The sequence below is a fragment of the Lutra lutra genome, chromosome 3 (assembly GCF_902655055.1).
Source record: "Lutra lutra chromosome 3, mLutLut1.2, whole genome shotgun sequence".
In the NCBI taxonomy this organism is placed as follows: Eukaryota; Metazoa; Chordata; class Mammalia; order Carnivora; family Mustelidae; genus Lutra; species Lutra lutra.
In genome coordinates this window covers 18,411,397-18,432,898 of record NC_062280.1, presented here as the reverse complement: position 1 = coordinate 18,432,898, position 21,502 = coordinate 18,411,397, and the positions used below count along the sequence as shown (strand labels likewise).

General features: G+C 40.1%; 1 protein-coding gene across 3 annotated transcripts; it reads right to left on the bottom strand.

Moving 5' to 3' along the window:
* Positions 1-2,793: 2,793 nt before the first annotated feature.
* On the bottom strand, positions 2,794-21,447 carry FASTKD2 (FAST kinase domains 2). Of its 3 annotated transcripts, XM_047721781.1 has the most exons (13): positions 21,299-21,447; positions 20,945-21,063; positions 19,284-20,103; positions 16,116-16,219; positions 15,353-15,461; positions 14,731-14,854; positions 14,320-14,459; positions 12,608-12,780; positions 8,486-8,649; positions 7,298-7,504; positions 6,820-6,898; positions 5,303-5,417; positions 2,794-3,066 (listed from the first exon to the last, which is right to left on the bottom strand). In XM_047721781.1, exons 3-13 carry the CDS (start codon positions 20,004-20,006, stop codon positions 2,947-2,949), a joined length of 2,058 nt encoding a protein of 685 aa, XP_047577737.1. In that variant the 5' UTR covers positions 20,007-20,103; positions 20,945-21,063; positions 21,299-21,447; the 3' UTR covers positions 2,794-2,946. The 3 variants fall into 3 exon arrangements, 2 of the variants coding, with proteins under 2 accessions (XP_047577737.1, XP_047577734.1); XM_047721778.1 differs by lacking the exon at positions 20,945-21,063 and having other exon boundaries at positions 21,299-21,427; XR_007125872.1 differs by lacking the exons at positions 2,794-3,066; positions 20,945-21,063 and adding an exon at positions 6,159-6,269 and having other exon boundaries at positions 21,299-21,427.
* Between the last annotated feature and the right edge of the window lie 55 nt (positions 21,448-21,502).

The window sequence follows — 21,502 nt, the reverse complement described above, 5'->3', positions numbered from 1 at the left end:
CCTTCAGCTCAGGTCGTGATCTCAGGGTCCTGGGATCGAGCCCCGCATTGGGCTCTCTGCTCGGCGGGGAGCCTGCCTCCCCCTGCTCTCTGCCTGCTTCTCTGCCTACTTGTCATTTCTATCAAATAAATAAATAAATAAAAATTAAAAAAAATATATACCATCTTGGGGTGCCTGAGTGGTTCAGTAGGTTAAGCGTCTGCCTTCAGCTCAGGGTCCTGGGATTGAGCCTCACATGTCATCAGGCTCCCTGCTCAGTGGGAAGACTGCTTCTCCCTCTCCCACACCTCCTGCTTGTGTTCCCTCTCTCCCCGTCTCTCTCTGTGTCAAATAAATAAATATCTTTAAAAAATCTATTTTTCCCCTTGACTTGATGTTTACCTTTGTGTATACTTGATGTAATTGTAATCTATGTAGACATTTTAAAGAAGTTCAAGACTAAAAAAAGTAATAATCTTAACACTGCTCCAAACACACACAAGACTCAGTCAGAACACAGATTTAGACATAAATGAAATTGAAGTCTTTTCCAAATACCTAATTTCTTTCACAAGGTGGCTCACTTATTGCCACAGACTGCATCAGAAGCAAGCTGTGTATATAAACACATCAACTTCCATATTTCACATTCACTCTTTTGTTTGGTTGATACAGTAAAATGGGTTAGTTTCATCATTTCTACAGCGTGGAGATAGTGGTACCAAGATACAAAATATGTTGTGACTTGATCAAGAGTTGTCAGAATTTGGATTTATAAACTCCCATTTTATTGATCCTCTCTCACTGTATGAGAAATAGGTCTGTGAAATCAAACTGAGGCTGTGTGGTTGGGTTTTTTGTTTTGTTTTGTTTAAGTCAACTGAATGAATACCAGAAAAGGAAAATATATGAATATTCTCCTGGAGGAATAAATTTCTCTATTCTGGTAAGACATATATTATTAAGCTGTTTCCCTTTGCTGTACCTGGAGTCTCACAAGACTTTTTTACACTACAAACCAATAAAGAATACTGATCCTAGTAATACTAGTGTAAAAGAGGAATGCGTTTCTTAATCTGCCATGCCAACTGATACAAATGCAAAGAAACTACTTCCCCAAAAGCTAGTTACAACTCTTCCTGAAACTGTCCAACCTTTTGACCATGAGCCATAATTAGCCACTAGAAGCAACAGATACATGATATTCAAAGAATGAATCTTTGTTTCTTTAATAAAATATTTTCAATTCTCATTCTGAAGCTTCTAAGGATTAAATCATTTGACCAAAGACACAAAGCTCAGTGCTGTCCAATATGGAACCAGAATCCAGATTTCCTGAGACCCAAGCCAAAGGGCAGTAGAGGATGGAATGATGTGGGCCCTAACCTTTTCTAAATGCAGGCTGGATAAGCGGGTAAAATCTCTGACAGTTGAATAGTCCCATCCTGAAGACATTTTATGACCGACCCAGGGTTCAAGTCTCTCTTAAGCCTCTTTCAGCTCGGGTTCCCACTCCAGCCCTGCCCTATTACCTGCATAGTCGTGGCAAATAATTCATCCTATTAGAGATAAGGAATGAGGGCCCCCCAAGAGGATCCTACTAGCAGCTACACCTCAATAGTTAATTAAGATAACGAAGAGAGCACAGGTGAGTACTTCGCTGGGATTGGTGGAGAGCAAGGTGTCCAGGTCTGTGTATTTGGGGTATCTTAGTTCATCTGGGCTGATGTTAACAGAATCCCATCAACTCGGTGGCTTATCAACAATAATTTATTTCTCACAGTTCTGGACGCTGGGAAGTCCAAGATCAAGGCTCTGGCAGACTCAGTGTCTGGTGGGGGCCCTCTTCCTGGCTCATAGGTGGTCATCTCACTGTGTCCTCACATGGTAGAAGCAACAAGGGAGCTCCCTGGGGTCTTTTATAAGAGGAGTAATACATTTCATGAGGGCTCCACCTTCATGGACTAATCACCCCCCAATGCTCTACCTCAAACACCATCACATGGGGCTTAGGTTTCAACATATGAATTCAGAGGTGGGGACATACACATCCAGTCTCTTGCAAGGAGGTAAAATCATACCAACTTAATATGGCGCTCAGGATTCATAAGCGAAACTCACTGTGTCCACAGTGAGTCAAACACTAGGTAGACAGCTATACCGCAGATCTGAACAAATATTTCAATAAAAGAATTAACAAACAATTGAAAAACAGTCCTCAGGTCTGATTCATCACATAGTTCAGCTATATATTTAAGCTAAAAGACTTCATGAAATGGTGGGAAATGGAAAGGGGAAAGGAGGGAAAGGAATGATCTCAGCAATGGCAAAAGTGATGTTAGCAATCCAAAGCCTAATAAATTTGGCCTCCTTGACATCTCTGCACGGTCTCGTCTGTGCATCTCTCAGCGTGGCCCACGAACCACTTCCATCTCAAGTGCCTGTTGCAAATGCAGACGCCCGACCCGCACCCATTCTGCACATGCTACTTCCATTTCTTCTCACACACGCTGCAGTTCGAGCACTCGGCTAAACTGCCACGTGGTCAACACTGAAAAACGTGGTCAATGCCCGAGTCCCAGAACCGCTTATAGCAAGAGTGCAGATGTACAGATTTTGAACACAAGACCTGGCCAACCACCTCAGCCGCAGCCCATCACAACTAAGGAACCAGTGTTTAATGCATGAAAGCTAAAAAGCAAAAGTAAAACCTACAGCCCACGAATCTGTCAAATATCTGGGACCTAGAAAGAATAGGTATGGTTGGAAAAGTGACCCTTCTGGGGTCACCTTCGAAAATGCCAAGAACATTTCTTCCACTCTTAAAACTGATTTTAATGGTGAACTGAAGTGTCCCGTTCTGCTATGTTGAGCAGTCAGGTGAATTCCATTGACAACTGAATTGTAGTCTTTATTAAAATTCTTTTACAAACTTATGTCTGCTACTACGAAAAGGCTGCTTTGACTTTAACACGTGCTTTGCAGATTTACATCAGCAGTAAGAAAGGCTTCAGTTGAGTAGAGTTTGGTCTTCAAAAATGTGATTACATCCTTCTTCTCCAGCCTTTCCACCTCCCAATTATGGACCTTACCAAAGAAAGGGGAAAATCATCAGTTTGCAAGAAGACAATGACATGTAAAATAAAAACTAGTTTTGAGATCCAAGCATATCAAAGTAACATCAAGCCAACTTTAAAAAAAAAAAACAAAAACAAGTGTTATCACTACATTTGTATCTTCAAGGTAAATACCCAGTAGTGCAATTGCTGGGTCATAGGGTAGCTCTATTTTCAACTTTTTGAGGAACCTCCACACTCTTTTCCAGAGTGGCTGCACCAGCCTACATTCCCACCAACAGTACAGGAGTGTTCCCCTTTCTCCTCATCCTCACCAACAACTGTCCTTTCCTGACTGGTTAATTTTATCTATTCTGACTGGTGTGAGGTGATATCTCATTGTGGTTTTGATTTGTATTTCCCTGATGCCAAGTGATGTGGAGCACTTTTTTATGTGTCTGTTGGCCATTTGGATGTTTTCTTTGCAGAAATGTCTGTTCAGGGACGCCTGGGTGGCTCAGTTGGTTAAGCAGCTGCCTTCAGCTCAGGTCATGATCCCAGCATCCTGGGATCGAGTCCCACATCGGGCTCCTTGCTTGGCGGGGAGCCTGCTTCTCCCTCTGCCTCTGCCTGCCATTCTGTCTGCCTGTGCTTGCTCGCTCTCCTCTCTCTCTGACAAATAAATAAAAAATCTAAAAAAAAAAAAAAAAAAAAAGAAATGTCTGTTCATGTCCTCTGCCCATTTCTTGATTGGATTATTTGTTCTTTGGGTGTTAGATTTGGTAAGTTCTTTATAGATTTTGGTTACAAGCCCTTTATCTGATATGTTACGTGCACCCGCATGTTTACAGCAACAATGTCCACAATAGGCAAACTATGGAAAGAGCCTAGATGTCCATCAACAGATGAATGGATAAAGAATATGTGGCATATATATACAATGGAATGCTATGCAGCCATCAAAGAAAAACCCCAAATCTTGCCATTTACAATGATGTGAATGGAACTAGAGGATATTATGCTAAGCAAAATAAGTCAATCAGAGAAGGACAATTATCGTATGACCTCACTGATATGAGGAATTTGGGAAACAAGACAGAGGATCATAGGGGAAGGGAGGGGAAAATGAAACAAGATGAAACCAGAGAGGGAGACAAACCATAAGAGACTCTCAATCTCGGGAAACAAACTGAGGGTTGCTGGAGGGGAGGGAAGTAAGAGGGATGGGGTGGTAGAGGGATGGGTGGCTGGATTATGGATATTGGAAAGGGCATGTGCTATGGTCAGTGCTGTGAATTGTGTAAGACTAATGAATCACAGAACTGTACCGCTGAAACAAATAATATATTATACATTAATTTAAAAAAACAAGTGTTATCTTATAAATTACTCATATTTTAAAGGTTTAGTAAGACTATGTGCTAGGGTTGAAGAAAGCTCTACCAGTGAAAATTCGAAAAACTTTAAAGGCCCTCTAATGGGTGCAAAAACTCTTTTCTTGGGATAATCTTCCTGAGAATCCCTATAATATCCATTAGGGGGAAAAAGTCAAATAGTAGCCCATTAAGAGAAACGTGGCATCTTAACCTCAGTAATCTGCACGCAATCCACGTTTGGATCCAGAAGTACCACAATGAAGATGAGAATTTCACACTTCACCTTATGTGCAAGAACAAGTGAGTGGCGTTTAGACAGACGTACAGACAGAGATACAGAAACATATGTAGATAGATTCATTCATAAGGTTCTTGCTCCATACAGAGACATCTGGAAGGCTGGCCTAGCAAAGCCGCAGAGCTCAGAATAAAAATGAGGTGTGAGGAGGAGGAGAAAGAACTCTCTTCTCACGCCCATCTAGCTTTTTCCAGTGACAAACACCTGACAACAGCCTCACATGAGCCCATGATAACACAAAGCTTTAATTCACATCTTTACTTCCCTTGTTCAAGAAACTCTGGAAATTGAGTACCATGTCATGGGTCTTAAGTTAAATAAGAAAACAAATTATTTACATTTTCCTCTTAACAAAAAGGAATAAAGTTTACCAAACGTAGCACTTATATAACTCCTAGTAAATAAGAGTTACCACTGAGCAGGAACCAAATCATGCACAGAAATGTTCTTTTCCAAAGAAAAAATAACTAAGGTACTTATTCCAACACTGCCGACAATTCCCCTAGAGTCCTCGTAACCAAGCTCAACCACAAAATCCCCAGCAGAATGGACATCAGTAACGGAAAAGTATTTCGTTTGCATTTTTTTCTTACCAAGATTATGTGAAAACCCATTATTTTCAAATGTCGCAATTTCATAGCAAGGAATCCTCTGGGATGGGCTAAATCCAAACAGTAAGTAGATCTAGGAACACACAGTACAGCTACTCTGAAAATGAAAATGCACAAAGGAAGACCCATTACTAATGAGATTACATCTACAATCGGGCTGCATTCTTCTTTGGAGATTTCAAAGTCGAGTTCTCTGCTGACCACAGTTGTCACCGTTCCCTCCTACCCAACTGTCCTCCACCTCCTTGTTACTTGGCCTCTGCAAATACTCCAGTATATGAAGGCTACAGAAACCAAAAGCTTATAATAACGCTTTACATGATTATCTCTCAACCATCTTTAAGGATGGCTATATTCTTGATGAGCCAAATATCCAAATAGGAAAGCATTTTATGGCCTTCCTGTGCAGTGTTAATCTCTGTTCTAAATATAATTATTTATAAGTATGATGTAAATAAACCAAATGGCAAATGCTCTCGTGGCACATATTGTCTCCCAGAGAGAGAAGCATTTAAAAACCAGAAAGGAGAGAGCAAATACAAAGAAGAAAACACGAAGAGAAAGGCCAGACTGTTAAAATGATAAAATCTGTACGTGTAACGAAACGTGGAAGGTGTAATTTGTTTTTTTCATTGTTCTTGGCCTTTTGGAAAGATTAAGTTGGTTGGAGGGAAAACAAGACCTTTGTATCCTTACTGTCTTCTATTATACTTTGGCTGTTATCTGAGATAGCATAAAAGAAATGTTATTTCTTAAAGGAATACTCATTATTTCCTTACGTCTCCTCAGTACTTTAGGCTGAGAGCTACTATATTATTAGGCCCAAACAGTGCAGTACCTGAAAACGAAAAATAATCTTTCACAGAGGTCTGAGAGAAAGCCTTTCTTTCAGGGGAGATGGGAAACGTGGATAGGTAGGGTCACAGTGAAAAAGATGCCGCGGAACAAGCTAGATGGATTCAGAAAAGGGGTAAAGGTTACAGAGTTAGAAGAGAATGGAAAGGCAGGAGTGGACAGAGTGTGAAGCCCTACAGGTTTCCAACGTTCTCTGCCTCTCTCTACTGTAGTTATGTGCACATCCTGTGAAGCAATGAGGACAGAAGTTCCTTGGGGTCACAATCCATGTCTGACTCATCTTTGTGTGCCCCGCAGGGCCTAGAAGCGCCTTTCCACAAAGACTGAATGAACACGCGGTGTGTGCAACAGGACCTGAAGCATCTGCATGGATAGTTTCAATCATGTTAATGTCGTTTTACTGTAGTACTCAGCTTTAAAACCTAATCTGTAAAAATTGCCTAGTTCATTACATGGCTCAACTCCAGTCCACTGTCTTTAAGGAACGTCTGCATTTACACCTACGCAGTAGATTAATGGAGGAGAAGTCTCTTGGTATATCACAGGCTCTGCAGAAACAGGTCTTAGTATTGTTACTGCTATTTAATATGAAGTCTTTGAGAATTAAATTCAGAAAGCTCAGCAAGTGAATGTATGTCAGCAACCTTTGAATATCTGCAGAAGTTACCGCGTCGGAAAATGGAAGCACTTGACTCCTGTTAATATCCATCCTGACTTCAAAATCTGAAAGAAAACAATTAATATTTCAGACATTGCTCAAAGTGATATTCAGTTTCAAAATATATACTAACACTACCAATAATGATAATGGCATCCGACACAACGTATGATGAGCTTACGATGTGCCAGACTCCAGTCTGGAATTTACACGCATCATCTCATTTATTCATCACGGGAACCATATGAGGTTCCACTACACTTACTGCCATTTTATGGACAAGGGGAAGGAGGCGAGCACCTCGTGAACACATCACTGGCACATACAGAGCAAGACTCCCAACCTGGCAGTCCAGCTCCAGAGCCAACACTCCACTAACCTACCATGGAAAACTCTTCATCTTTGCCCGAAATAAAGGAAAAGAAGTAAAATACAATAGAGGAAAATCACAGAGACCCCCATACCGATATGATAATTGTGTGGCAACTGTATGTCTTTTGAGAAGTATCCTTCTCCCAGAAGGCTACTTAGTGCGTCTGCCACCTTCACATTTTGATATACTGTCGTGGATGACCGTGGTGGCAGGTCGAAGTCTATGGCCTTGTGACAAGGAACATCCAGTTTTAGGCAAGCAGCCAAAATACGAAGCTTGTGAGCATTGCTCTCGTCACCTAAAAAAAGGAGAAAGAAAAATATACAGTTAAGAAGAAATACTAACGTCAAGCTTAAGATATTGTATTAATGTACCTATATTGCTAATGATCTGTTTCTTATCAGGAGGAACCACTGTGTCTCCCTAGTTCCCACAGAGCCCACATCAGTGCCCGGTATTTGATAATGCTTTAAAGTTTAGAAGATCTTTGTAGGTGACTTAGTGTAAACTTCTTCACTGAATGATGAGCAATGCCCAGGAAAGTTCAAATGCCTTATGATTAACCAAAAGCCAAGCTGGGACTCAAATCCATGTTTCCTGGGTTTAGGGCTGTTTCCCCCCACTATCACTGCCTTAAAAAATCAGCATGTGCTATTCCTGCTTCACAATTTGACTTTGGGATTTCCTAACATTGTTCTTAAAAGAATTTAAACTTCTCTATTCTCAGACACATTACTGAATTTTGTACATCCAGCCAGATATTGCTTTTCTTTCTAAAGATCCAAAGTCAACAATTAATTTCGTTCCAAGAGTAAGTTAAGTTCACTACTTTGGAAACTATCTGAATGCTTGATCTAAAAGCTTGTGTCCTCATTACAGGCCAGGAGCGACAAAGTGATTAGGGCTGCAAAAGCTGACTTGAACTCAGCTCCAAAGGCGGTATGTAAGGATTAGGAAATACCAACGCCTCCGATCGAGGCATAAAGAACACGGTGAACATGCAGCCTTTGCACAAGTGCAGACGGTATAAATGAAAGCAACAATGGGGATGTGTTTCTGATCCTTGCCTTCTATACCTAAGAGTCTGTCATTAAAGGAGGCTGCCTAGGTTTGCTGGCTTGAAGCACCGACCTCTGACTTCACCATTTTGGGTCCTTTCCTCAGGAGCATCTGCATGTTTTAACTAACTCTGCTCTAACAATGACCCCATTCAGAATCACAAGGTAGCTAGCGAGTAGGACCGCCTTATTTCGGTCACAACCGTATGCTGACATCACACCTGGTATCAGCAGCTCCTTGATGACATCCTTTTGGAGAAGTGGATTAATAAGGGCCATGGGGAAATGGTTCATCAAGCAAAATGAACACACAGCATTCAATAGATTTTCAGAAGAGATGTTGTGAAGATAACCAGTCAGAGAATTAGCCATAACTTCTTGGAACCTTCAAGGGAACAAAGAAAAGTCAGCTTTCAAATATAAATAGAAAACAAGGTTGTGGTAGGGAAAGCGGGGTGTCAGATAACCAATGGCTTAAAGGAGTCCAAAGAAAGGAAGTTAGAAAATCAGACTGGCAGTATCTGCATGTCTTTCAGGTCAGGTGCCTATCTCAGAATAAATATAGATTCTCAATAAATCTTAGTTGGCTACTGCTACATGTCTTGTACAGAGTAAATACTTTATAGGCTGTGACCCATTTAATTACTATTAACACTTTATGGGGTAGGTATTCTTCTTCTTCTCATAATAAAGAGGAGTAAACAGGTTCAGAGAAGTTGAGGAACTTGTCCAAGAACAAACAGCAGGAAGTAGCAGAGACAGCATTGGAATGCAAGTTGTCAGGCTCCAGAGCCTCCTAATCATTCTCCTGAATTTTTACCATGAGTATGTCTGTAAGGTCTGGAACACACCCAGTTTTACAAGCAATTAAAATTCTCTAGCTATCAATATTCTGAGTTAAAAGAACTTCCAGCCTAATCCTACCATGTAGAACTAAGGTTCTACAGTATGACAAAGCAGTTAAGCATGGATGAAGAGAGCGAAGATCAAATTAGGTGGGGTCTCGGGGTGCCTGGGTGGCTCAGCGGGTTAAAGCCTCTGCCTTTGGTTCGGGTCATGGTTCCGGGGTCCTGGGATCAAGCCTTGCATTGGGCTCTCTGCTCAGTGGGGTGCCTGCTTCCTCCTCTCTCTGAAGCCTCCTCCTCTCTCTCTCTCTGCCTCTCTGCCTACTTGAGATCTCTGTCAAAGAAATAAATAAAATCTTAAAAAAAAAAAATTAGGTGGGATCTCTTGCTCGGGGTGACATGATAATAAATGGCACAGACAGGTTCTGAACCCAGGTTAGGCTTAGGACATAAGCTATCTAAAGTTCTGTAAGAAAAAAATGAATGACATGCAAAGAATGGTGATGGCACACAGGAAAGGAAGTAGACAGAGCAGCTTTGCGGATAAGGAGAATTTCAGGAAGTGGAAAAGATGCAGTGAGCCCTTACGCACAACAAGGCTGTATAGGAAATGGCCTCAGATCAGCTGGGAGGTCCCATGGGCAGCAGCAGATGGCTGAGGAACGGAGTGGGAGGCTATGACAGGCTAGGGGAGGACTGTGGGAGTTACTATGGGGTGGGAAGAAGGGAACAGGTCCTAGAGACAGCAGTGAGGCAAGAAAGGGTGGGCGGCAGAGGACCGCATTTGGAGACTGGGGGGGTAATCACCTCTTGGATCTTCTCATCCCACTTCTGTACCTCCTGCTTTAGTTAACAGCCAACTTTACACATGCTCTGCTGTTCTTCCCCCCTGACACGAATATGGTGTCGCTTCTGCTCAGAATCTTCTTTCCTGCTTATCTTTCTATGGTTGCCTCCTATCTTCCCACCTTTGAGGATCTGCTCAGGTACCACCTCCTCCAGGCAGCACTGCTTGGAGGTAGCCCCACATCACCAGGCTAGCGTCCTGCAGCATCCTTCCTCTACTGTCATATATTCTGCATAAAATCTATCACTCCAATTTTCATGCTGTCTTTAACTGCCAAAATCTGTGTCAACCTCACCCATTTCACAGAATCCTGGCAAAAAGGACTATGTCATGGGAAGCTTGGCTGGCTAGGTTGGTGGGGCATGTGACTCATGATATCAAGGTTGTGAGTTCAAGTTCCATGCTGGGTGTAGAGATTAGTTAAATATCTTTAAAAAAAAAAAAAAAAAAAAAAGGATTGTGTCTTTCTCATCTTTGTCCTGAGTACCCAAGTACTTGGTATAGGTTTTTTGGCTAAATAAACCAATTTAAATGAGGAAGACACAAAGGAGAGATGTTTGTAGAAAAAGATGAATCAAGAATAAGGATGTACAACAAGTTGTATCCATTAAATATTATAGCTTTTTACATGTTAATCATGAGATGAATAAGTAAAAGTGGTTTTAAAAATAATTTCATACAGTTTTAGTAAATAACTGATGGAGGAAGAGGAGAGGGAAGAGAGAGGGAAGAGGAAGCAGGAAAAGAGAAAGAAGAAGAAGAAGATCTATGGTGACCACAAGTAAGCCACAGATGTTCTGGAGTTCAGGAGCACACTGAGGCCCAGAGATGCAAATCTGGGATTATCTACGGGGTGGCAAGTACAGATCATGAAGAAAAAAAAGGACTGAAGTGACAGTTGAAAAGCTAAATGTTTTCTTTCTTGGGTTTCAAACCCAGGAACACACTCTGGATTTAACAGACCCTCTCTTCCAGAAGCCACCACATAAATAAAATTATTAATGTACCACATGTGGATATACAATGTGCTAAGCCAAATTTTCTACCACTCTCTGCTAATCAACTTCTCAAATGCTCTGAGTTAGCCTGCTTCAGAATATCCACCACTGCAGCCGAAGACACCATCATCCTCTCTCTCCCCCCTGAAGTGTTCCTTTGGTACCTCCATTTACTGCCTTCCTCTGGAAATCCAAGGCTTGACTCTTTAAGTGGTCTGGAAGAAAAGGGAACATGATGCAACAACGTGGACCAAGCTGTCTCTTGGGATGGCCACAGTGAACTGAAAAACTCCTTAACCACCCAGTGTTTGTTCTCCTAATACCATGGAATCTGTGGCTGTTCCTGGAGTTCTACTTACCACTCAGCTTGACACTGTCAAGAAAGTGCTAAAGGTACATGGGAGCCAGCCTCAGAAGAAAACCAATCGAGGGGAACAGAAGACGACGAAATTTGGGGGATACTTGGAAACCTTCATTAGATGCCTATTCTGTGCCAGGTCTTGTGCTAAATTCAGAATAACAAGAACCTGGGTCTGACTCTGGAGAGCTTTCCAGCTGAGAAGCAGACACAGGCTTTCTGACAAAAAATCCCAGCTCTGTGTCAAGGTTCAACCAGAGAGTCACGTAAGGTGTGACAAGCAGGGAAGGCACAGGAGATGCGGCACGAGCCAAGTTCTTCAGTACAGTGCAGGCTACGGCGGGCAGCTGGAGGCCAGCCCTTCTCTGGGTACGTACTCCAAAGGGAGGGTGTGGGACCCAAACTCAGTCGGATCTCCTCTTTTAGAAATCCGAATCCTGACGGAAACCCCAAGGACAGAAAGCCGCTGAAGTCAAGTCGCTCACCTGATGGCGGAGACGGTCTGTGACTCCTGCCACTGAGACCCTCGGAACTGGTCTAGCTTATTCCTGCCATCCTGTGGCTACCCTGCAACTCTTTTACACAGATTCACCCACTTAATCCTCTCAAAGACTCAATGTGATTAGGAGTAACTCTTACGTCTTCTCCCCATTTTAACAGATGCAGAAACCCAAACACAGGTCAGTGGCTTGCCAAAAGTTAAGTAGCTTATGAATGACAGAGCCGGGCTTCAAACCCGAGCAATACATCTCCAGAGTCTGCGCTTCTACAAAAATGGCATCTTACATACATTTTCTTTCATTTTTAGTGAACTCAAACTGATCCAGAGAGGTAGAAAAGATGTTCTGGGTGGAAAGCAGAGGTAGGAAAGAGCCCAGCATGTCTGAGGAACTGCTGTATTTCGTAGTAGAAACGCAAGGTTGTGGTTAAAAATGAAAATTACAGAAAGCAGTAATTTGGGACCAAATGAATAGTCACGGTCAAAACTGAACTATGAACTCGGGCTGAGGGAATAAGCTAGGAGAGGTTCAAATGAAGACTCCTACGCTGAATTAACAAATAAAACCATAAAGAACAAAGAAACAAGCAAGACGACAAGAAAAAAAAAAAAAAAAAAAACCACAGCGGAAAAAAAACTTCACAAATAAAGACCACCAAGCCTTGTTTCTTGCTACAGATGACAGGAACGGATGTGCTCACTTGTAACAATGTATTAAGCTTATGATAACACGTAACCTTTCCTTGAAGTATGTTATGTGGCGATAAAAAAAAATTTTTAAAGAACCAGTACATACTCTGAGGTCTGGCATTTGTAGAAGTGATTGAGAGAAGAATACACATGAAGAATACTGATAATGCTTTTCATGTTTAAAGACGCAGGATCAGCTATCACTTTCTTCATGAACACGTCCATCAGATCGGTATGTCGAAAGCCAAGGTTTTCAAATGAAATGAGGAGAAAGATAACCTTTAAAAAAGAATGAATTGAGGGAAAACTTTTTAATAATTATAGGATGCTACCAGCAATTTTTTTTAGAGCTCAAAAAATTAAAACAGCAATAGAACTGTCTGAAGAGAATATTCCCTAAAAAGAAAAATTCTCTTTTCCTCACAAAATCCATTCCAGCAATTCCTGAATTAGATATTAAGTTAATAAGCAACCCCTTTTCATAAATGAGAACCAGAGCATACAATGGTTTCCATAATTCCATCTCATTTAAAAATAAATCCTTTCTTACAACATCAGATCTAAAAACTACCTTAATATACAATGGAATATTACTCAGCCATCAGAAAGGATGCATACCCAGCTTTTGCATCAACATGGATGGGACTGGAGGAGATTATGCTGAATGAAATACATCAAGCAGAGAAAGTCAATTATCATATGGTCTCACTTACTTGTGGAACATAAGAAATAGCATGGAGGACATTAGGAGAAGGAAGGGGAAAATGAAGGGAGGGAAATCCAAGGGGGAGTTGAACCATGACAGACTATGGACTACAAAAAACAAACTGAAGGTTTTAGTGGAGGGGGAGAGGGAGGGGTTAGCCCAGTGGTGGGTATTAAGGAGGGCATGGATTGCATGGAGCACTGGGTGCTATACACAAACAATGAACCTTGGAACACTACATCAAAAACTAATGATATACTGTATGGTGACTACCTTAAATATACCCTTTCTAAGGTTTTTCAAAATGACCAACTCAATTTTGAACTATTCCCTCTTCCAAACCTAGACAGTTTCTACATTCAAAACATGTAAGAGGTAACTCAAAAATTTCTATATTCAATATTGAGTTGTACAAATGAGAACAGAGATTAAATATACTGTGATTAAATTAAAATTTCCAGTTCACTTCTCATTTCCTTCTTGGAGATTCTCACTATTAGTATTTCTCTTTCCAAAACCAATTTTCATGGCAAACTCAATATGCACCTTACCCTCCAAAGTAAAGTGAACTTAGGGACTGAACACAATTACCACTCTTTCAGTACAAAAATAAGTTTTTACCAGCTGCTTCATTAGATGTTTCTATTACTAATACAGCCCCCAAATTTAAAGGTTCTTACTCTGGAAGAAACAAAACAACTTTCCATAAATAGAAGATAGACATGGTCACTAAGTAATGACATTTTACACTTCAAAACGCATAAGCCTGTCACATCATCTGTTTTTACTATTCTAAGTCTAAAAAAGAAAAATAGAAAGAAATAATCCTAATTATCCAAATTATCATGCTATCTTTTAAAAAACAAACAGAAGAACAAACTTTGGACAACACAGTTTCTCTTTCAGAAAGATGGTTAAAAGATTAAATAATATATTAACAGGAAACTCCTAGACAGAATGATAAAGAGATTCTTTCAAAAGTCATTTCAACATCGGAATATTTTGGTCTCTTAACTGCTATAAAGCTGATACAGAAATACCCAGAATGTTAAATGAATTGATCTGCTTCTTGAAAGTTTCTGAGGCTTATTCTAAACTGTTAACAAACTTACTTGCTTTAACTTCCAGATGTCAATAGTCGTAGCCACAAAATTTGCTATTCCCTTAAAAAGATCTAAATTATGGTACCGGAGGTCTCTGCAAGACTGCAATATGTTGATGAGTACTTTAAAAGGACACCCATGGATATTACCTTTAAAAATGAGTTAAATAAACAAACAAAAATTACCAGATAGCTTTGAATATAAAATCCAAGATCCTCTACACTCAAAATGTTTGTTTCTTTAGAAAAATATAGCACTGCATTTTGTAAAAGACAAACACAAAAAAACTAAAGGCAAAATTAAATTTAGATCTAATCATATCATCAGTTATTGTCTGTATAACAGTAAAGTTTTTAAAACAAATACAGTCCAGAACAGTAGGTCAGATGCTAAAAATCATGAAAGAAAAATTCCCCTTACCTATGACCATCTTACTGCATTCATCCAGGAGAACAACAGAACGGTGATTCATGGCAGCTAACGCTTCAAACATGTGCTGGCTATTCAAATCAGAAAATCTGTCTAATTCTCTCAAGGCTTTCATCTACAGAAAAACAAACTTCAATTTATAATCTCTGGCAAAGTAAATTAAACTTCTATTTTTAAGTAAAAAGGATAAAGTTTGAGCAAAGTGACTCAAAGAAATATACAGGTCAAATATATACATTTATATACACGGGGCACCTGGGAGGCTCAGTGGATTAAGCATCCAACTCTTGGTTTCAGCTCAGGTCATGATCTCATGGGTGGTGAGAGTGGGCCTGGTGTTGGGGCTCAACACTCAACGAGGAGTCTGCTTGAAGACTGTCTCCCTCTGCCCCTCCTCTCACTCCCACATGTATTCTCTCTCTCTAATAAATAAATAAATCTTTAAAAATATGTATATATTCATATATACAAATAAATACAAATCTACTTCTATTACTTCACTCTAGCAAAATTGAACCTAAAAGCACAACAAAGTTTAGGAACTAAGAGCTGATAATAAGAAATTTTTTTTTTCAAATCTTACCCACTTTAAGAAAATTCAAAATGTGTTTACCTCCAGTTTCCTTTTAAGAGCAATTGGTGCATCTTTTCCAACACATCTTATCAGAGCTTGTAATGTAAAGACACGTTCTATTTTCCAGACTTGCTGATCAGCTAGTATCCTGTAATTAAACACAATAAATACCACAATCCTAAATTCTGAAAACCAGAAGAATTATTTTAGAAGTCATATGGCTGAGCTCCTACTTCTAGGCGAGGAAGATGGACCCTACAGAAATAATCTACCTGCCCAAGGGAATATAAGTAGTTAAAGATTGAAGACCAACCCAGCACTATTTCCTCTCACATTATTCTACTATCACGAACAAACAAACCACATCAGATTATAGTAAGATATTCCAATGCATAGGCAAAGACAAAGGAAATTAAGTCTTATTCTCACTGACCTATGACATTAGATCAGTTGCATTAATTTTATAAATTATAAAACTCAAGCTCTTTTTTGGGCCAGGTCCTTATCATGTAATCCCACAAAGTACCCAAGTAACTGTTATGAGCTGAATACATGTCCACGTGCTCCCAGCCCACATCAGTTATAAGATCAATTTAGAATTCAACGTCACCCATACTTTTTTTATGGTGGACCCTAAAAGAAGCATTATTTCTAGTGATCCAGAATCAGGATTTTAAGTTTAATAAGGTATTAAAGTCCCTCCCCACCCAAATAAGGCAAGTCAACTTTCATTGTGGTTTTTGATCTGAGATATACACGGAGTAGAGAATGCCACATGAAGAAAGCATAGGAGAGTGCTTACCGTAAACCTGCTCGAAGAACGTCCACATTCTTACATGGCTCCATTGCCTCTAAAATAGCTGACAAGACTGAAAGACATTTCTCATCACACTCATTGATACGTTCCTATTGAAAAAATTACAAAAACACTGCAGATAAGCCTATTGTAGACTACCTCACCTAAGCAAAAGCACTGAAGCTTTCAATTAAATGATTAAGTATCAAACCAATAATTCATAGTCAGCCCACAATAAACATCTTTGAGAAAAAAATGTCATATGTAGTGAATTTTCCAAATAACCAATACACACTTTTACCTATCAACGCATTTTTTACATTTACCATTACCACTGAAAACCCACTTGATATTGATTGCATTCCTCTGCTTCTGAGATAACTCATATCAAACACAATTTTTACTTCTTCTTAGGACTCAAGCTCAGCATGAAGACAGGGGGCAATTTGTCCATTCCTAAAGAACCTAAGACAGCTGTCCTCTTATAACTTCTCTATATGCTTTCCTGGCATCAAACTGTAACTTCAGTTGTGAATCTTCTCATCCACATCTGCTATCACATTTTACCACCACTATCTGGGTATCAATGGGAGCCCCAGGCTCCGATTTCTTTCAGATCTCTTGGGTTGAGGCACTTATCTAGATTCTAGAAATGGCAGAGGGCATAATTCAGAAAGTCAATAGTAATGACACAGCTTACTTAGTGCTCTACAATTTAATCACAACCAATTCATACACCTCACAAGAGTAGTTGTCATCACAGGTGGGAAACTTGGGCTGAAAGAGGTATGCTCTTTTGCTAAAATGGCATGACTAACAAGGCACAAAGTCTCAGGTCAAAATCAGGTACGAAGTAGAAATGGAAATGGAAAAGGCTGTGAAAGAAAAGACTGTTTGGCTAAAAGGCAAATTCAGTAATGACTTACTGACCTTTCATCTTTAGCTAAAATGTCTTTACAACATTCCAACAGGTCAATGAGACACAATCATACATATATATATTCTGACTCCAAATATCCACTCATACCGGACCAATGCAGATGCTATGCTGATTTGGATACCTGTCCAAAATCTAGTAAAAGCATTACCAACCGGGTAGTGACTTATTATAATCACTTTTAAATAACTACACAGGGAATACAGTCTACCAAATAAACATGGATATAGTGTATGGTTTAAACACACACACACATAAAAATTCATTCTTAATGAAGGACATACAGAAATCACAGTAACATAAAAAGTTAAAGTTAAAACCTCATATCCTTAAAAACTTAATTTTATAATAGGATAGGACTATAGGGGCACCTGGATGGCTCAGTGGGTTAAAGCCTCTGCCTTTGGCTCGGGTCATGATCTCAGGATCCTGGGATCGAGCCCCATATCAGGCTCTCTGCTCACTGGGGAGCCTGCTTCCCACCCCCCCTCTGTCTGCCTCTCTGCCTACTTGTGATCTCTGTCTGTAAATACATAAATAAAAATCTTAGGGAAAAAAAAAAAAAGGATAGGACTATATATGAGATCATCCTCAAGAAATTTAAAAATTATTTAATTCTGATCACTGAGTCTAGAAGTCTGAGATGTCCACCCTTAAAAGGTAAATTATTACTTCAATGGACTATCATTTCTTCATCACATCTGGTGCTTCAGTGAGATCAAAGAGGACACTGACTCCCTTGTTTGAAACTAAAAGTGGCTCTTTTAACCAATTTCAGTCTTCCTCCAGTCCATTTCTAAAATATAAAGTTGAACATGTAAACACTTTGCTTAAAATACTTCAATGGATCCCCCAGTGCCCATATGATAATTCCAAACTCCTTATGCAGGCAGAAAAGGCTCTTTATGATTTAATTCCCCTCCTCCTGTTTCCAGCCTCAGATCTTGCTCCTACACCCGTAACTGCTTCTCCCCAGTCAGAATCACACAATTTCTTCCCTACTCACTCAAACACATAACCCCAGCAGTTTATACTTCAGCACCACTGAACTACTTTCAGCTCCCCAAACCTGCTGAACTTTTCTTCTGGATGGAGAGGCAATCCTCTTCTTCAAATACTACCCGCTTCACTATCCATCTTTCACACACAAACTGCTGCTCATTCCTTGGATTCAACTTGGATATCATCTCCTACTGAGCTTAAATCCTTGTTCTACCATGAACTAGGGGTTTGTTAATTCACCCAGCAAATTAAGACCTACAAATATGATATTAACTGAAAGGTAAACTTGGGCAGGATATTTAACCTAAGCCTAAATTTCCTAATCACTAGTAAGATGAAAGCAACTGTTTTAAAAGGGACACTGAGGATTACATGAGGCAATTCTGTTTTCAAACTATATGCATATATCTCTGCCTCAAACTCTAATCCTGTATCCTCCTCCTGTCTCCTCTTCCCACCATAAAGGCCTTCTCCTAAGTTAGAAGTCTGTTATACACTCCTACAAGACAGAATTTTTCTTTCACTGTGTTAGAAGCTCTCTTTGTGGCCATTATTTTGTCCATAAGTATATTCCCTTGAGCTCAGCTCAGTTCCTATAATGTAGCTAATGTCTGATTTACTAGATGACATTGGTTAGTTTTGCAATTGCCTACAAAATATGTCTTCTCCTTTACGTTATAAGGACAAGAATCATGTCTTCTAAATCTCTCTAGTGACATGTGTAGTAAATTGATACATAATTAACACCAAATAAATGTTTACCATATGAATAAATGAATTCACTAGCTGTTTGACTTTAGCCAAGTCACTTAACATCACTAAATCTGTTTCCTCATCTGCAAAACTGAGGTAAACATTGACCTGGCAGGGCTATTGAGAGGATTAAATAAGTAAAAAGTGTAGGTACTCAATAAATATTAGTTCTCCCCTCTTCTCTCTTACCTTCAACTAACCAACCTTTTCTTGTATATTTGATATCTCTCCTCATTTTAGTTTATTACTATTAGTCACCTCTGGCAAAGAAAAATGGTGCAAGCTTTCATAAATTTCCATAGCAAAAGGAAGGAAAGACCTGGTTAACTTATGGTCTCTAAATCATATATATGCAGAAATAAATATAAACTACCTATTCCACTAATAATTTCTTCCAAGGAGGATACATCTCTATTTCCCCCTCATTCTTTTAAGATGTGCCAGCCGTGTAAAGTGATATTTACATCTCCTTTTGATTTTACCTGGACCACTCTCAGCAAAGTCTGTACTAGCAGAGTGTTCTGAGGAATTCCAAGCTTCACCATAGCATGAAGACTGAACAGCAGGTGGTCATAGTGCATGATCTTGGATTCTCTCATCATTTGTTCACACAGCTGATTAAATGCAGGGTGGTTAAACATTAGTTGCTTTTCAACACGCTTCTGGTCATCAGACATCCGTTTAGCAATTATCCACATTGCTGAAAAATAGTTACTACTGGGAAATGTAGGTCGTTCTGAAAATTTATCTAACACGTCACTCAAAGAACTACACTCCTCAGACAGTTTTTTATTGTTGACAGCGGTTGGTTTTGTTTCCTTGGTGAGCACATCTTCACTGGAGGCCTTATGATGAAATGCTGCCTTCTTCAATGCATTATCAGGGTCAAGAGAGTGTTTTGAATCAAATGACAGTCTTCTAGGACAAAGCAGTCCGTCGACTGTAAGGTCTGTTTCAGTGCTTACTCCCTTCGTTTGAAAATTATCTCCTGATTTAAAAATTAAGGCATCCTGAAATAGATGTCTAACAGACGACTGCACTCCATTACCAAAGTCACTTAAAAGAAGGTTTCTTGGGTTCCAGTTTGAATAAACAACTTTTGGTCTGGAAAATCCCAAAGGATACAGCCTTATCGTTCTGCTTGTAGGAACTAAAGTACTGAATTGTCTGAGGTTCCATAAAATGGCACCTGCTCTGTTATTCATTGTGCTAGCCACTCAAACACTTTCAATCACTTTGAAGTAGTCTCCGATGCAATACCACTTCAAGAAGGAGTGAAAGAGAAGAAATGCCGTTGTTTTCCTGTAGGGAAAGGAGTTATAAAAGGAATAAAAATTAAAGCAAAACTTTTACTTAATGAAATGAAATGAACTTAATAGACACCAAAGTGGGAACCTATGGAGACTTTAAAGATTAAAACGGTAAAACTACTACGGGGCACCAGGGTGGCTCAGTCCGTTAAGCACTGCCTTTGGCTGTGGTCATGATTCCAGGGTCCTGGATAGAGCCCCGCATAAGGCTCCCTGCTCAGCAGAGAGCCTGCTTCTCTCTCTCTCCCTCTGCCTGCCGCTCTGCTTATTTGTGCTCTCGCTGTCAAATAAATAAAATCTTAAAAAACAAACAGACAAAAAAAAAAACCAGTAAAACCACTTTACCAATATGGGCTTCCTCCACTTCTCCCACAATGTGTAAACTGGCTTAAAGAAGCCAGGTTACCTTGGAAGTAGTTGTTGTATAAATGAGTTTAAAAAATAATAAAGTGAAATTTCTGGTGAAAAGTGTTCCCACAAAGTTTCTTAAGAAAGGGATTTTATATATGATCTCTTTGATATGAGGAATTTGAGAGGGGGGTTAGGTTGTGGAGGGTAGGGAAAGAAAAAAAATGAAACAAGGTGGGATGGGGAGGGAGAAACACCTTAACAGACTCTTAATCTCCAGAAACAACTGAGGGTTGCTGGGGGGTGACAGGGGTAGGGAGAGGGTGGTTGGGTTACGGACACCGGCGAGGGTATGTGTTATGGTAAGTGCTGTGAAATGTGTGAGCCTGATGATTCACAGACCTGTACCCCTGGGCAAATAATACATTATGTGTTAGTAAAAATAATTTTAAAAGAAAGGAAGAAAGAAAGGAATTTTATGTTACCATTGCTTTGGAGATGCCTTCAATGAAAAAGTTTTAACGTTGACGGATCCTTTTTAACATGAAGATTTAGCAACGGCAAACCCGGACTTTAAGAATAGGGACTGGGACAAGAAGAACCGCTGAGGAAACAACAAACCAAAGTGATGCTTGCACGCGGCCTGCGATTGGGAGGGTAACACAATCGGCCAGTATCGCCAGATCTCCTGAAGAGTTAGGAGATAATATTTCCCAAGCTGGTATTAACCCACCTCCCTAAAGTTAAGGCCCAAGCAACTCCTGAGACTCTTCTCCAAAGGCAAGAAGTCTACGGTGTAGCACAGCAAAGTGCTCCGCCTATTCTCGTTGCCCACTCACCTGAGGTCAGAACCCCGGGGTCTATATAGGCGCAGCCATGACAGCTTTCCAGCGAGAGGGGCGTATCGCGAGATTTTACGGATCCTTCATAGGTCAAAAAGCTTACGTTCGCGGTAGTCGGAGAGGTTTGCTCAGTGGAAGAAAGTTTACCGAAGAGAGCGACTAGTTTCCTTGGGTTCAGGGATAGGGAAAAGCATGAAGCTT

What these genes read in the sequence shown, in the direction of transcription:
- FASTKD2 (XM_047721781.1), bottom strand. Translation starts at nt 20,006, where the DNA reads ATGAATAACAGAGCAGGTGCCATTTTATGGAACCTCAGACAATTCAGT. An exon ending in GTTCTTCGAGCAGGTTTACG is followed by an intron (nt 15,462 to 16,115) that starts GTAAGCACTCTC and finishes GTTTAATTACAG; the next exon opens with GATACTAGCTGATCAGCAAG. An exon ending in ACATCTGGAAGTTAAAGCAA is followed by an intron (nt 12,781 to 14,319) that starts GTAAGTTTGTTA and finishes TCTTTTTTAAAG; the next exon opens with GTTATCTTTCTCCTCATTTC.